Source organism: Topomyia yanbarensis, chromosome 2 (assembly GCF_030247195.1).
Source record: "Topomyia yanbarensis strain Yona2022 chromosome 2, ASM3024719v1, whole genome shotgun sequence".
In the NCBI taxonomy this organism is placed as follows: domain Eukaryota; kingdom Metazoa; phylum Arthropoda; class Insecta; order Diptera; family Culicidae; genus Topomyia; species Topomyia yanbarensis.
Window position 1 is genome coordinate 453820820 of NC_080671.1, and position 13606 is coordinate 453834425.

At 37.9% G+C, this 13606-nt stretch overlaps 1 protein-coding gene across 1 annotated transcript; it reads right to left on the reverse strand.

Annotated features, from left to right (window-relative positions):
* Window positions 1–2910: 2910 nt before the first annotated feature.
* On the reverse strand, window positions 2911–4645 carry LOC131685850 (apyrase-like). The gene has a single exon (XM_058969846.1). The coding sequence runs from the start codon at window positions 4620–4622 to the stop codon at window positions 2967–2969; it is 1656 nt and encodes a 551-aa protein (XP_058825829.1). The 5' UTR covers window positions 4623–4645; the 3' UTR covers window positions 2911–2966.
* Between the last annotated feature and the right edge of the window lie 8961 nt (window positions 4646–13606).

Below are 13606 nucleotides of genomic sequence, written 5' to 3' on the forward strand. Positions count from 1 at the left end.
AAAGTTCCATGAACGAACGACTCCCCAGCTTAAATTGGTTTGCTTTGTGATATAGTGATGGTTTAAAGATGATGGGGTGAATGGGGAGGGGTATGAGGGCTGAGGGGTGATTTAAGGAGATTTTTAAGAGAGGGGAGTGAACGGTAGAGGGGGATGGGGTGTAACCCCTCTCCTTAAAGCATCAACTACGCTCCTGTTAAAATCCAGAAACCCTATGCGAGTCAAAAAAAAAAATTGGCCGGGATTAGGTTGACGTTTTTCAGAGTGATTGCATAACCTTTCTATATGAGAAAGGCAAAAATGTGCCAAAATCCAAAAAAGTGAATAGTCCTCAAATTTTTTTTCGAGTTTGCATCAAAGCTCGACGTTTCATGCACCTTGAAGACATTTAGCATCAAAAATAAAAATTCTATTTTTAATTTTTCCTATAGTTTATATGAGAAACTTCTGTGTGGCCGCACTCTTAAACCCGTAATTCCGGAATTCCGATCGATCCAAAATTCAATAGCAGCTGATGGGAAGGTTGCACCTTTCATTTGAGACTAAGTTTGGGCAAATCGGTCCAGCCATCTCTGAGAAAAATGAGTGACATTATTTGACACATACGCACATACATACACACACATACACACGCATACATACACACATACACACACACACATACAGACTTTTTCCTATCTCGACGAACTGAGTCGAATGGGATATGACACTCGGCCCTCCGGGCCGGGATTAGGTTGACGTTTTTCAGAGTGATTGCATAACCTTTCTATATGAGAAAGGCAAAAATACGGACGAAATCGGTGGTGTAGAACGGTAGTTATTGTAAAAAACCGTAAGGGCGATACTTCAATGCTGATAGGTGGGACCGAAAAAGTAAACAATCGCCAAGGGGGCGATACTATCATTTGGTCAATTTCAATAGCAAAAACAAATTTTAATTTAATAATTTCAAATACTTTATGTAGTTTTGGGTTTCGATCACTGAATCATGTAATCTAGGATGTAAAAACACAATAGTTCTTAAATATGAAATAAAACCAAGTCTGGAAATATTCACTGTTGATTTTCTTTGAATGGTATCACTGCTAGTATCGCCCTTTTCAAGAAAAAGCGTTGATTTCTTAGTTCTCAGTCGCGTTGGAAATTTGAGTAAAGTATAAACTTCAAATCGATTCAAAAAAAATTTCGATTTTTTTGGCTCAGTACAATATATAACCCCTTTAGGAAAATTCAGTTTTCCCACCACAATTTAGATATTTTATTAACAGAGCAATAACAATAATTCGTTGGTATGTCTATTTTAGGGGCCATTTTTTCGCTTTTCCATTGATTTGGTTTGAGATTTCTAGCACTGATGTTGTCCTATGCTGATTTGAGCGATTCTCTCAGTCCTGCCACTATCCCATGTAGTATGTGTTATCAAAAACATCGCGAAGCATCAAGTTCTAAATGTTCTCAAACGATATAATATTCGAAGAGAGTGATAAGAGTTATAAGAAATGTCTCATCACACTGTTAGGTGGATTAAAAGCGTTTTTTTTATTAAAAAGTATTGGCTAAAATTTTAGTTTCGGTTAAAAATTCGGGCCCTCTTCAAAACTCCGGGCCCGGGGGGAAACACACCGTCCCCCCCCCCTCTCGGCGGCCCTGTGTATATATAATTTTGTAAGAAACATCGTATTTGCTGACTCACCATGTTGTCGTTCTTCGTCAAAACATAGTGTGCCAAGCTTTGGCTCTGAGTAGATAGAAAAATGGGAATATGGGGTGATATTGAGAAGTTTAGAAAAAATAAATTAAATCTGGTTTCTAAACTTACTGTTGGGTAAAAATAAGTTGAACGTTTGAGTCACTGTGCACTACACTACTCAACGACAATTTCAAATATGGTGTGAAAAGTTCGGTTGGTGAGACATTTGAACCGGTTGATGTAAGCACCTATATTTTTAAAGTACAAGTGTAATTAAATAATTAACTTCAAGTGTAGTTTTTTAGCTCATTTACAGTTTATTACAATATTTCTGAAGTAAAATTTCTTTTCTAAATATAATAATTATACACTAAGTCGCTATGCTCAATTGGCAAAAAGAGCATAGGAAAATCATCAAATTTGTTTTCGTAATTGTGTAATTTTTGCTTGAACTATCACTCCTGCTCAGAGATGTACCAAATCACATATCTATTTGCTGATACATAATGTCCTCGAGATTATTTTGAATCCTCGCGTATGATTCCCCAACACTGAAATTTTTATTGATATTCTTAATAATTCCTGATAATATTTTGTCTTATCTGAGTACTATTCATCAGTGCTTAATTCCTGTACCGTCGGCAAACACTTATACATCAAGCAGTTCTTTCTTACATCAGCACTAATTAAATTTCGACGGCTAATTATACTCGTTTGACTAAGACAACGACGACGAAACAAGGAACCAGAAATCAGAGCGCATAGAACCGCTTACTGCACCACGTTGAAAATCTAACATTTAGTGTGCATTCAAATTGCCAATTAATTCGCCCCAAAACTCGGAAGCAAAATTCATCGCTAAGCAGCCATTCGAAAAGCCTGCCAAACATCAGTCAGCAGTGCTTCCGCAACGAAACCAATTAATTTGCACGCAGCTTCGCATCAGGATAAAACAAAAAAAAGCAAAAAATTCACGTTTCACGGTTGATTGAACTTTAATTTGTTTCGAGCCAGCAACGCCTGATGGATGCTATGATCCGTGGATTAATTTCCCACTGAAGGCAAGGCAAGGGACTGCCTGTTATCTCGTCATTTCGTTCGCTAACGATTCCGATGCCGTAAAGAGAAAAAAAAATGAAAGAATTTTTTTAGGACCGCAGCCTAATTAAGGGATGATTTTTCTGTTTCAAGGAAACGACAAAAAAGTTTGTTTCTGCGTGTTACGTTAATCAACATTAATAATTTATTCTATGAAGATTAGAGATATTCTGATAATTTATGTCACTACTCGAATTCTGCCGTCGGTGCCCTGCATAATCGGCGACATCTTGGTCACGTACTCCTCAAGCACTACTATGTCAAGCGGTCCAATCCGAAGATTGGTCCGATGATCACTAAACATGGAGTAACCATTTCCTCCATTGCCGATCCATTCGGCAACGGCCAAGCGGTAAGGTTTGTTCATATCAAGTGGTTCATACCTTGGAACTCGACACACGCGACAACGCACATCCACTGAAACGACTCGTCGTCCAACGGGTTTTGAAATGTTGTACACAACGCGCAATCCGGAAACCTGCAGAACATCAGCTGAACTGTGTCGGCTAGCACTGTACTCCAACGCCTCCCACAAATACCGCCCTTCCAAATCGAACGTGTCGATGGTATTTTCGTAAGGGACAGCCGTCACAATATCATCGTAGGTTAGCGGTCCACTTTGCAGTGATGTTCGTATGCCTCCGTCGTTGGTAATACCAATCGATGCATAGGTCCACTCATCCGGATTCTCTCGACGATGAACATAATAATCGACGAAAGCATCCGCAACAAAATCACCAATGTTGCATTCTCCTATTCTGCATTCTGTTTTAGATAGGATAACACGCGAGCTTCCCACTGGTCTATAGGCTAGACTGTCAACTTGTTCTCTCCAAGGAATTAGCTCTTGCTCGATTAGCGGATCTTGCGGAATCGATTCGTCCAAATACACAGGGTTGCCCTCCCAGTCCACTATGTCGCCATTGTCATCAAAGTACAGCGTGATACGACCAATGAACTTGGTGAAACAAGAAGCTTGAACCACGAGCGTTCTCTGGCCATTCAAGTGTTCAACTACAACGGGATATGTATCTTCGGGATCATCCGGAAAGCCAGCAGCAGATCCATTGTACAGAAACGTGTGCGAATGACCACCCACCACTATATCTACGTCTTCACATTGAGCAGCGATTTTACGATCAATATCGATCCCACAGTGAGATAAAACCACGATAATACTAATTCCTTGAGTTTTTAACTTAGCCGCTTCCACATTTATCGCGTCTATCTCATCCAAAAACTTCAACCGCTCTGTCATACTCAGCGTATGCGTCAAATGATGAATTACACCGATAACACCAATCTTTCTGCCCCCTTTCTCGATAACCACTGATTTCTGGTACTTTCCTTTCATGCTCGGTTCCTCACTGTCATCCATATTCGCCACAACCATCGGTGACTTTATCGTGTCCAGAAACGGTACGACTCCTTCGATTCCGTGATCAAATTCGTGATTACCCAATGTCATCGCATCCGCCGGCAGCAAATTCAGGAAGTAACTGGTCACGTTCCATCTCAACAACGTGTACCAGGATGACCCCTGAAAGTTGTCGCCCGCATTCAGATAGATTGGATTCTGTTCCTTGTACCGATCGCTTAGGCTCTTCACCGCCGAAACCACCCTAGCGTATCCGCCAACACAGTGTTCTCCGTTGTCCGGTTTACATCTTGTCGATAGGGTATTCTGCTGCTCGAATCTAGCGTGGAAATCATTCAAATGGATCACCGTCAATGGAAATAATCCTTCCTTCTTGGAAATCAGGATTCCACCCGCGGAAGTAGTATATACTACCAGGACACTTGCTAACAGCACCCGCAGCGCGAATGACCTCATGCTGCTGTGAATTCAGCTGATACACTGAGTTGTCGGAGCTGTAATACTACAATCTGTAATTTTCTGGCGAGGGATGTTATTGAATAGCGTAGACACGAGTATGCATGTGTGTGTGTGAGTCTGAAATGATAAGAGGTTCAGTTGTGTCGTGCTTAGTAGAGTAATGCTCAGTCCTACCGACCGGTTCATTCACCACCCATTAATATTGTGAATGGTCAGAATTTAGCTTGTTTGTAGGGCAGATGCTGCCAGCGGCGCGTTGGTAAGAGAAAACGAACTGATAACTGCGAATGGGAATGGGTTTATAGTGGAGCCAGCAGCGCCCTGTACGGTTTTGTTTCTCATTGTTGCGAAGGGAAATCTGTTGTGCAGAAGGGAATAAGATATATGTAGTGTGTATACAAGAATATGTTTTCGTCATAATTTTGTGGATATTGTTGAAAAAGAATCCGTGTAGAATCAATAGATATTTTATTTCTATAATAGTACAATAAATTAGTTGATTGTAAGGTTTTCGACAGAGACGAAAATCCGATTTATGTGTTGATGAATCGGATATTTGGGGCCCAGAGTTGCCTTTCTGGTTTCGGTACATTGTACGAGCAGAGACCAAGGGAAATGAGAATTTAAGCAAAGGATGTATATTTAAAACATAATCAAAAATAGTACGAATAGAGAATATTCAATACATCTACTATATGCTGAATACATTGTATATCTACCTTTTATCTCCATTACAACTTGGATGACAGAGTCGGACTCGATCAGAAGCCAGTTACCAATTTGTAGCAGTCATATCAGCACGACGAACATATGCTTCATTGTCATATTTGTTGGCTTACTTTTAGTCCAATAATTACACAGGTATTACCGCATCTATACAGATCTATTGGGACGCCAAAGGTGATCGCTCGCTAATATTGAATTCTTTTGCAAATATCGTGTTTCACCGGAATAAAAAAAACAAGGAATAGTAAAATTGTTCACATACCGTCTGATTCTATTAAACATAAGCAACACGCCCGACTGTTGGCAATCTGGAGTTGAAGTAAGCAAACCGGGCATTTCCAAATTCATTCAACAAACGATAAATCAATCAAATTCTCGGCATCCGGCTGCCCAGAGCAATAAACACATGATAACACTTATAAGCGTTGCATAGATCGTATCACTTATCAAGGTGAATCCAGGTTTGTGTAACTCTTTACCCTATCCTACTAACAAAAACTCCTTTCCGTGGCAAACGTGGAGATGCAGAGGTATACACAATCTCCATAACAACGTTTGCTACACTAACATTGCTTTCTTTCCCCGATGAATGTAAGCACGTGGCCGGTGCTGCTATTGACATTTGAATGTATAGAACTCTAGTAACGTGCACATTGAGGATGGATAGCTACTCCCAGGCCCCATTCGTTGATTCTCTGTGCAATTTTGCTTGTTCTGGTCAATCATGGAGTAGCAACTACGAATTGTACGGTCATCATGCTCATGCTCATGCGCATGCTCATAACAACTTGGTATTGGTCTCGTACAAATCCCACCACTTGAAAAAAAATCCGTTCATAAATTCATGAGCAAAAAATCACGAATTCGTGAACTGAACAATTTGCGAAAATCGTGACCATGTTCTTGAAATTGTGTATAATTAACTTCGTATTCAAATAATTATATGTGCTTTCAAAAAACTAGTTCGCGCTAAAAATATACATGGCGTTACATTCCAATGTTTGGTTGGGTTACTGTGATTGTTTCCTGGACGTATTTAGTTTTTCGTTTCATTCTTGTTCATGATTTGTGGATACAGTGGTTTGTATGAACTATAACAACTAAAAGAGCCGACATTTAAACAATGTTCAAGATTTCAGGAGCTTCGTCGTGATTTTCGTAATTTCTCATCACGTTACCATATTTTTTTATTCGTGAGTTTTGTTACTAGCCGGACCTGAAGGGTCGCGGCTTACATCGCCCCTAGTCCCTGGTCAAGTCACGGGGACCGTTTGGGGTGGGCTCCGAAGGCCTCTTTTCTTGGCTAGCTCGAGCTTGAGGCACGGAGGCTTCAGGGCAGAGTTAAAAATATTCAAATTCATTGAATGAAAATTGATCATATTCAGAAGCATTCATGTTCAATATTCAGTGACGCAGCTGAAAATGTCAAGCGAACAAACCGCCCATTCATCGATGGGGCTTTTCATTCGTCTCTGATTATTACACGAAGCGACGGTGCAGCAACGAATGGATATTCGAATGAATATTTTTTCTTTACACCGCGAGTTGCATCAGGTTCATTTTCAGCCGTCAAAAAAGAGCTTCGATTATTTTTAACTCTGCTTCAGGGTCGACTCTATGTCACGCTGTCCCTATCAGAAGAACAAACACGGTCTTTTCACTTTTTTCAATGATTTTTTGTAACTTACAATTTTGTGTGTAGGTGTAGGTGTATATACGGCCGGCCGGCGAACGCTGGAAATGGTTGGTTGCTGTTGCGATGGCTACGTCAACGGGATGCTGCTGCGACGACGGGCCGATCAAGGAACACCACGCTCGGACTATAAGCCACTCCGATGGCTTTAGGTGTTAATATAATGGGTCCTGATTCCTTCACGGCGTTTATTTAATTAAATTTGTATCACTCCTTTATTATTTACTTTTATTTTAATATTTCCAATGGTTTATCTTCTTTTAACTTTAAACTTTGATGTCTGCCTTTCTTGACGTGTTAAGCAAAAATGATGCGTAGTCTGTCTATCCTAACCCAGTAGCTTCCCTCTCACTCGCAATTTTCCTCTCCCGTTAGTCTTTATTTCCTACTTTCCCATAGTTTCCAAGTCCCGAACGTTTCCTGTTTCCCTAACGTGTGTATAAATTGTGTTTTAAGTTCGTGTGTTACATATGACCGCTTACTCATTTATTGAGACCGTTTAGATATAATTTACTTGTGCTCGCTTTAAATTTTCCTCCTAAATATCTTTACTATTTATTTACACATTTATATATAAAAAGAATCGTGATATACATATTATCCAAAACGCATAGTTTCTCCTAACTGTTATACATTATGGCATCATTATAAGCCACGCACTTTCGTATCGAACTGCAGTATAACAAACTTTCTTGCTCGCATTTTGCTCTTATTGATTGTGCTGGTGTATGGGGCCAAGGGTCCAAATGGTAACAGTTTTCATCGGTTTTTTCTCATAGAGTAGCGCGATTTATGTTCATGATTTCAGGATCTTATTCACGATTATCATAAATTATATTCACGTTATCGTGATATTTTAGTCACAAGTAGAGTGATTTGTGTTCATGATTTCAGGATCTTAGTCATGTTTTTGGTGTTAGTCACAAGTAGTGTAATTAATGTTCATGATCTCTGGATCTTAGTCACGAAATTCGTAATTTCTATTCACTTTATCCGTATATATTAGTCAGAATTAGAGTAATTTCATGATGGCAGATTTTTCGGATTTTCGTTATTTTCGTTACAAGTAGTGTGATTTATGAACATGATTTCAGGTTCTTAGTCGCGATTTTTGTAATTTACATGCAAGTTTTCATGAAATTGTATTGTTGAGTTCACTTTTGAATTTGACACGTGGAGCAATATGACTCATGTTCAAGATGTTTAATACATTTAATTATTATCGGATTTTTTTAATTTTTCACTATGAGGAACTTGACAATATGACCTGGATAATAAAAATATGACTGACTCGCGGTATCTTGTTTTGTGAACTATATTACGAACACGATGTGTGGCTCTATAATGTATTTTTGGCCCTTAGCGCAGTTTTCGCTTTCTGTCCGGTCATCACATTGAACCTCATCAAATAAATAACGATGTCAAAGTCCTGATAGTTTTGATATATCTGCTGCTCGCACTTATTACTAGTTGCTAGCAGGTGGACATAATCACATGATATTTCATAAACAAAACTCAAATTTTGCGAAACAGTACACGTGAAAATTTCATGACCATGTGCAGAGTTGCATGAAATTGCATTTGTTTCAAATATCACAAGTACTCAATATAGATCGTGAATCATGAACTAGGAATCATGAAGCAGTTCTCGAATATATGAATAATATTACATGATTTTGTGAACTATTTCACGGGCACGCATTGTCTTGCTTAATTATTATACTAGAAATCATGAGCCAGTTCACGTTTGGATGAATATTATTTCATGATTTGGTGAATTATTTCACGAGCACGAATGATGAGTTGTGATTACCCTTTAAACACTGGGACGGCCTTGTTGCATATTTTTGGTTATATCTTTTGATACAGTGAATCAATTTTCAATCGAAAAACGGTTACATTTATGGGGAATAGCTACACTGTCAAATAAATATGGAGAATGACAGATACAAGAGGCCAATCCGAAGAAATTGCCAGAAATGTACTGTACACCTTGTATTTTCTAAAGAAATTCATATCTGATTATGATGTTCATGAAAACGGGTGAAAACTTTTTTTTCTTTTGAAATCATCCAGAAATACTTCAATTGCTTTAACAGACATTACCGCTTACCGTCCAAAATGGCCTCTTCATTCTTCCGTTAGTCTTATCTTGTCGAGAAAATGTGATTTGATGTGTCGTATGATGGAAATGCCCTCTAAATCTGATCTAGTCCTCCGGAGTTTCCGGTAACCAAACATCCGGAAATGTAAGCGGCAATGTCAGTTAAAGCATTGAAGTATTTTGAATTGAAGTTTTCACACGTTTTTATTCGTAAACATCAAAATCAGATATGGATTTCTTTAGAAAATACAACGTGTACATTTCCGGCAATCTCTCCGGATTGGCCACTGGTATCTCTATTTCTCCTTTTTTATTTGACAGTGCAACTATTCCCCTAAATATAACCGTTTTTGATTGAAAATTAATTCACTGTATCAAAAGATATAACCAAAAATAGGCAACAAAGTTGTCCCAGTGTTGTAAGGTTAATATACTCACGAATACATTGTAAGTGCGGGTTAACACACTCGACCCAACTACACTACAGTTGATTTAAGACACCCCTTGTATTTGATACTAAACGTAATGCCATAAGTATTATTTGCATTTTTTTCTATATCGATAGTAAGAAATCAGCAAACAAAATTGTTTTACTGGCCGCACTAGCAAATAGGGACAGTGCTATCAGCTCAGCGAATGTAAACAAAACTATCAAGTGTCAAGTTACTTTAAGACAGTTAATTAGTTGTTGACTTTATTTTGTTTTAGCTAGTTTCTAACGTCATTTTAAAGTTATGCCGCGGGGAAAGTACCTTTCGCAAGAGGAAAAGGCCACCATACTGGCATACAGGCGCATAAATATGAGTATCAATCAGATTTCGAAGGAGGTTGGTAGATCGCGGTGTGTGGTCAGAAATTTTCTAGAGGATCCAGAAAATTACGGTAAAAAGTACCCGAAAACCATCAAAAGCAAACTAACAAGTCGAGATATAAGGAAAATAGTCAACACGGCATCCAATTCAACAAAATCGCTTAGTCAAATTAAGGCTGAGCTGGATTTAAACGTATCTCGGGAGACTATTCGACAGGTGTTGGTGAAAAATCCAAATATTTGCCGCTCGAAAATGATGCGTGCACCTTGTTTGAAACAAGAGCATAAAATGGCAAGGCTTGAATTTGCAAGAGCTAACATGAGCCGCCACTGGAACTTGGTATGTTTCTAAATTGGGAAAACATAGTTGCAATATAATAGATATATGTCTGTCATCGAAAGTAATAATACATTTTTGCGACAGGTTATCTTTAGCGACGAAAAAAAATTTAACCTTGATGGTCCTGACGGATTTAATTCGTATTGGCGTGATCTACGAAAAGAAGAGGTACATTTTTCTACGCGTAGTTTTGGAGGAGGAAGTTGCATGGTATGGGGCGCATTTTGTAGTCGCGGAAAACTGAACTTGGCGTTTACTTCCAGCAAAATGAACAGCAAAGATTATATAAATGTCCTTGAAACATGTTTGGTTCCATTTAAACGGCGGTATTCACGCCTAAAGTTCACTTTCCAACAAGATAATGCGTCAATTCACAAAAGTACCGAAACCATGAGATGGTTGAAGGACAAAAAAATCGATGTACTTCCATGGCCAGCTCGTTCTCCTGACTGCAACCCAATAGAAAATCTGTGGGGAATCCTCGTACGTCGAATCTATGCTAACAACAAACGTTACGCTGCCGTGAATTAGCTTAAAAGTGCGATTACAGAAGCATGGAATTCCGTTGAAGCAGATGTGATTAAAAACCTGATAAATAGTATGCCAAATAGAGTTTACGCAGTCATTAATAAGAATGGAAACCCAATCAAGTACTGAGGAGTCGCAAAATTGTTGGTTGATTTGAAAATGGAGGATTTTGAGAAAAAAGTTGGTGACTGCCTTAAATGATTTTGACATGTCGAAAGTTAAAAATCGATATAATTCTTATATTTATTAAATAAATTCGGATTTTATCGTTGAAATGTTGTGTAATATGTTGAAATAAATTGATTTGATTAGAATTAGAACGAAAGATCTCTAACATTTTTGGAAATTGAAAAATATCGTGATGTCTTAAATCTCCTTGACGCAGTGTAGCTCAATTTGAATTTCTCTCAGGATTGGCAACCGTCTGAAAGAGGACTCGATCAACCCGAAACTTACCTTGTATCTAAGCGGACTTACCGGGAGATAAATATGGGAGGAATACTGGCTCTGAATATAAAAGATAAGAACATAACAGAAGGTTTTTATTTTCGGATTCCGGATTATTGCGTCATTACTGTGCTTAAAGATAAGGCCCATTGATGAACGGCGAGCTGGGAGAGGAGAGGGTCATACCTGGTTTTTTCGTCGATGTGCTTCTTTGCCTGCCGGAATATGGTGCCTGCCATTTGTGGAACTCCCCATTCCGTCGATAAAATATTCCAACTTGAAGAAGGGATGTGCGTCGATTCATCTTGGTTGGACGAGGGGTGCCAAGCCGTATTATGGTGAAAGTGGCAGTAGAAAAAGTGGGTGTCACAAAACTAGGAATAGACATGAAGCATGAAAATAAAATTAAAATGAAAATCGAAATGAAATAAGACGAAAAGTTTTGAAAAATTTGATGATAAATTTGAAAATATCTTACTTTGATATTACACTTAGCATCTACCGTATGCGAGAAAGGGTTTTGCTGCATCGACGAAATTTGTAATTTCTTACTACTATTGTTGCAGTCATTATGAAGCAATTACACTCTTCCATTAGCCTTCTCCGTTAGAAGGTACAAAACAGCATGCTGTACAATCAATTAAACTTTTCAGGTATGCTGGAGTAGTAAACTGCCAGAAACTCACTTCATGTAACAATTTCTTAATACGGACAACAGCGAATTCAAGATTTTAATTCAAATTTCACGTATCCCCGCACTCTTTAACTCCGGAACCAGAACTCCGACCCAAACCTTTCATTTAAGTTTGGGAAAACGGCATGTATTTAATTCAGGGACTTTATCACTTTCTCGTAGCTTCCGGTTCCACCGTAGGTAGCCAAAGTCATCAAAGAGGGTTTAATTAGGCGTCAGTGAACCCGAATCACAAATCCCAGGAATTTAAAAAATATTAAAAAATGTGCCATTTAACTATTTAGCAAGGTGGTACAGGTTGATATGGGAATTTGTTGTGTAACCGCAATCTTCAATCCGTAACTCCAGAATGAGAACTCAGATATAATTTAATTGCAGCCTATGGCAATGTAACACCTTTCATTTGAATATAATATTGTTGAAATCGGTCTAGCCATCTCTGAGAAAAATGAGCGAGATTATTTGACACATAAACCCATACATACATACATACACACACTCGCACACATACAGGTATTTTCCGATCTCGACGAACTGAGACGAATGACACAGAAGACTGGGCCCTTCGGGCTTCGGTTAATAAGTCGAACTTCCTAGCGATTGCATAACCTTTCTGTACGAGAAAGGCAAGAATTAAGAAATTAACTAAAATAGAAGATCATATGGTATACTAAAGCAACATATAAAATGGAGAAAATAAAAAGGAATATATGAAAGAAATATAAAATGGATTAATTAATTTAGAACGTCGAAAAAACAGAGAGATTTTTTAAATGAGATTTAAAATAATTAAAAAAACGGACTAAAAATAAACCGAAGAAAAAGTTGAAATAGCGGCAAAAGAGACAAATAAAATGTTTTTAGGTAAGAAAAAAACGTAAACATGCATCGTAAAATAGTCAATAGAAAAAGAGCTTCCAAAATAAGTAAAACAGATAAAATGAATTAATGACAATAATGAGCATAAGGAAAGCTTAAGGAAAATACGTAAAGAATTAAAATTAAATAGATTTGACAATGGGAAAAAATAACTACAGTAAAAACGGAAGCTATAAAAACTAGAAAACATGGAACAAAACGAAAAACTGGTACAAAAAATATATGGCAAAAAATAAAATAGAAAAAGGTTATAATTAGAATAAAACTGGGTGCAAGGACAAAATAAATAAATAAAAAACGGAGAATTAAAATAGGAAACAATAGGAAAAAATCAAATAAATGATATAGAATTCTTTCAAAAACTTGCAAAAATGGAAAAAACAGAGAAATGACTTTCATTTCGGATAAGTAAATAAATTCGCCTAATCCAGCTACGCTAATTTTTTTTCTATTAAAATTTCCAACAAATGCCCATTCGGATTCATTGGTTTCGGCCTAGTGACATTCGGCGTAATGGCCAGACTACTGACTGATGTTGCTACTGCTTTTTTGGACTCTAGCTCCGAATAATCCGGGCAAAAGCTGCAATCACAGATTTGTAAAAATTAAAAAGGACACCTCATTTGTGAAAAAAGGAAAAGTGTACAATTGTTTTTCCAGACTCTCATTAAACACATGAATCATGTGATAAGCACTACAATTAGTCGTGGTATGCAATGGTTTCCACGATGGTCTATTGATTCTGGTAATTGCTACGGG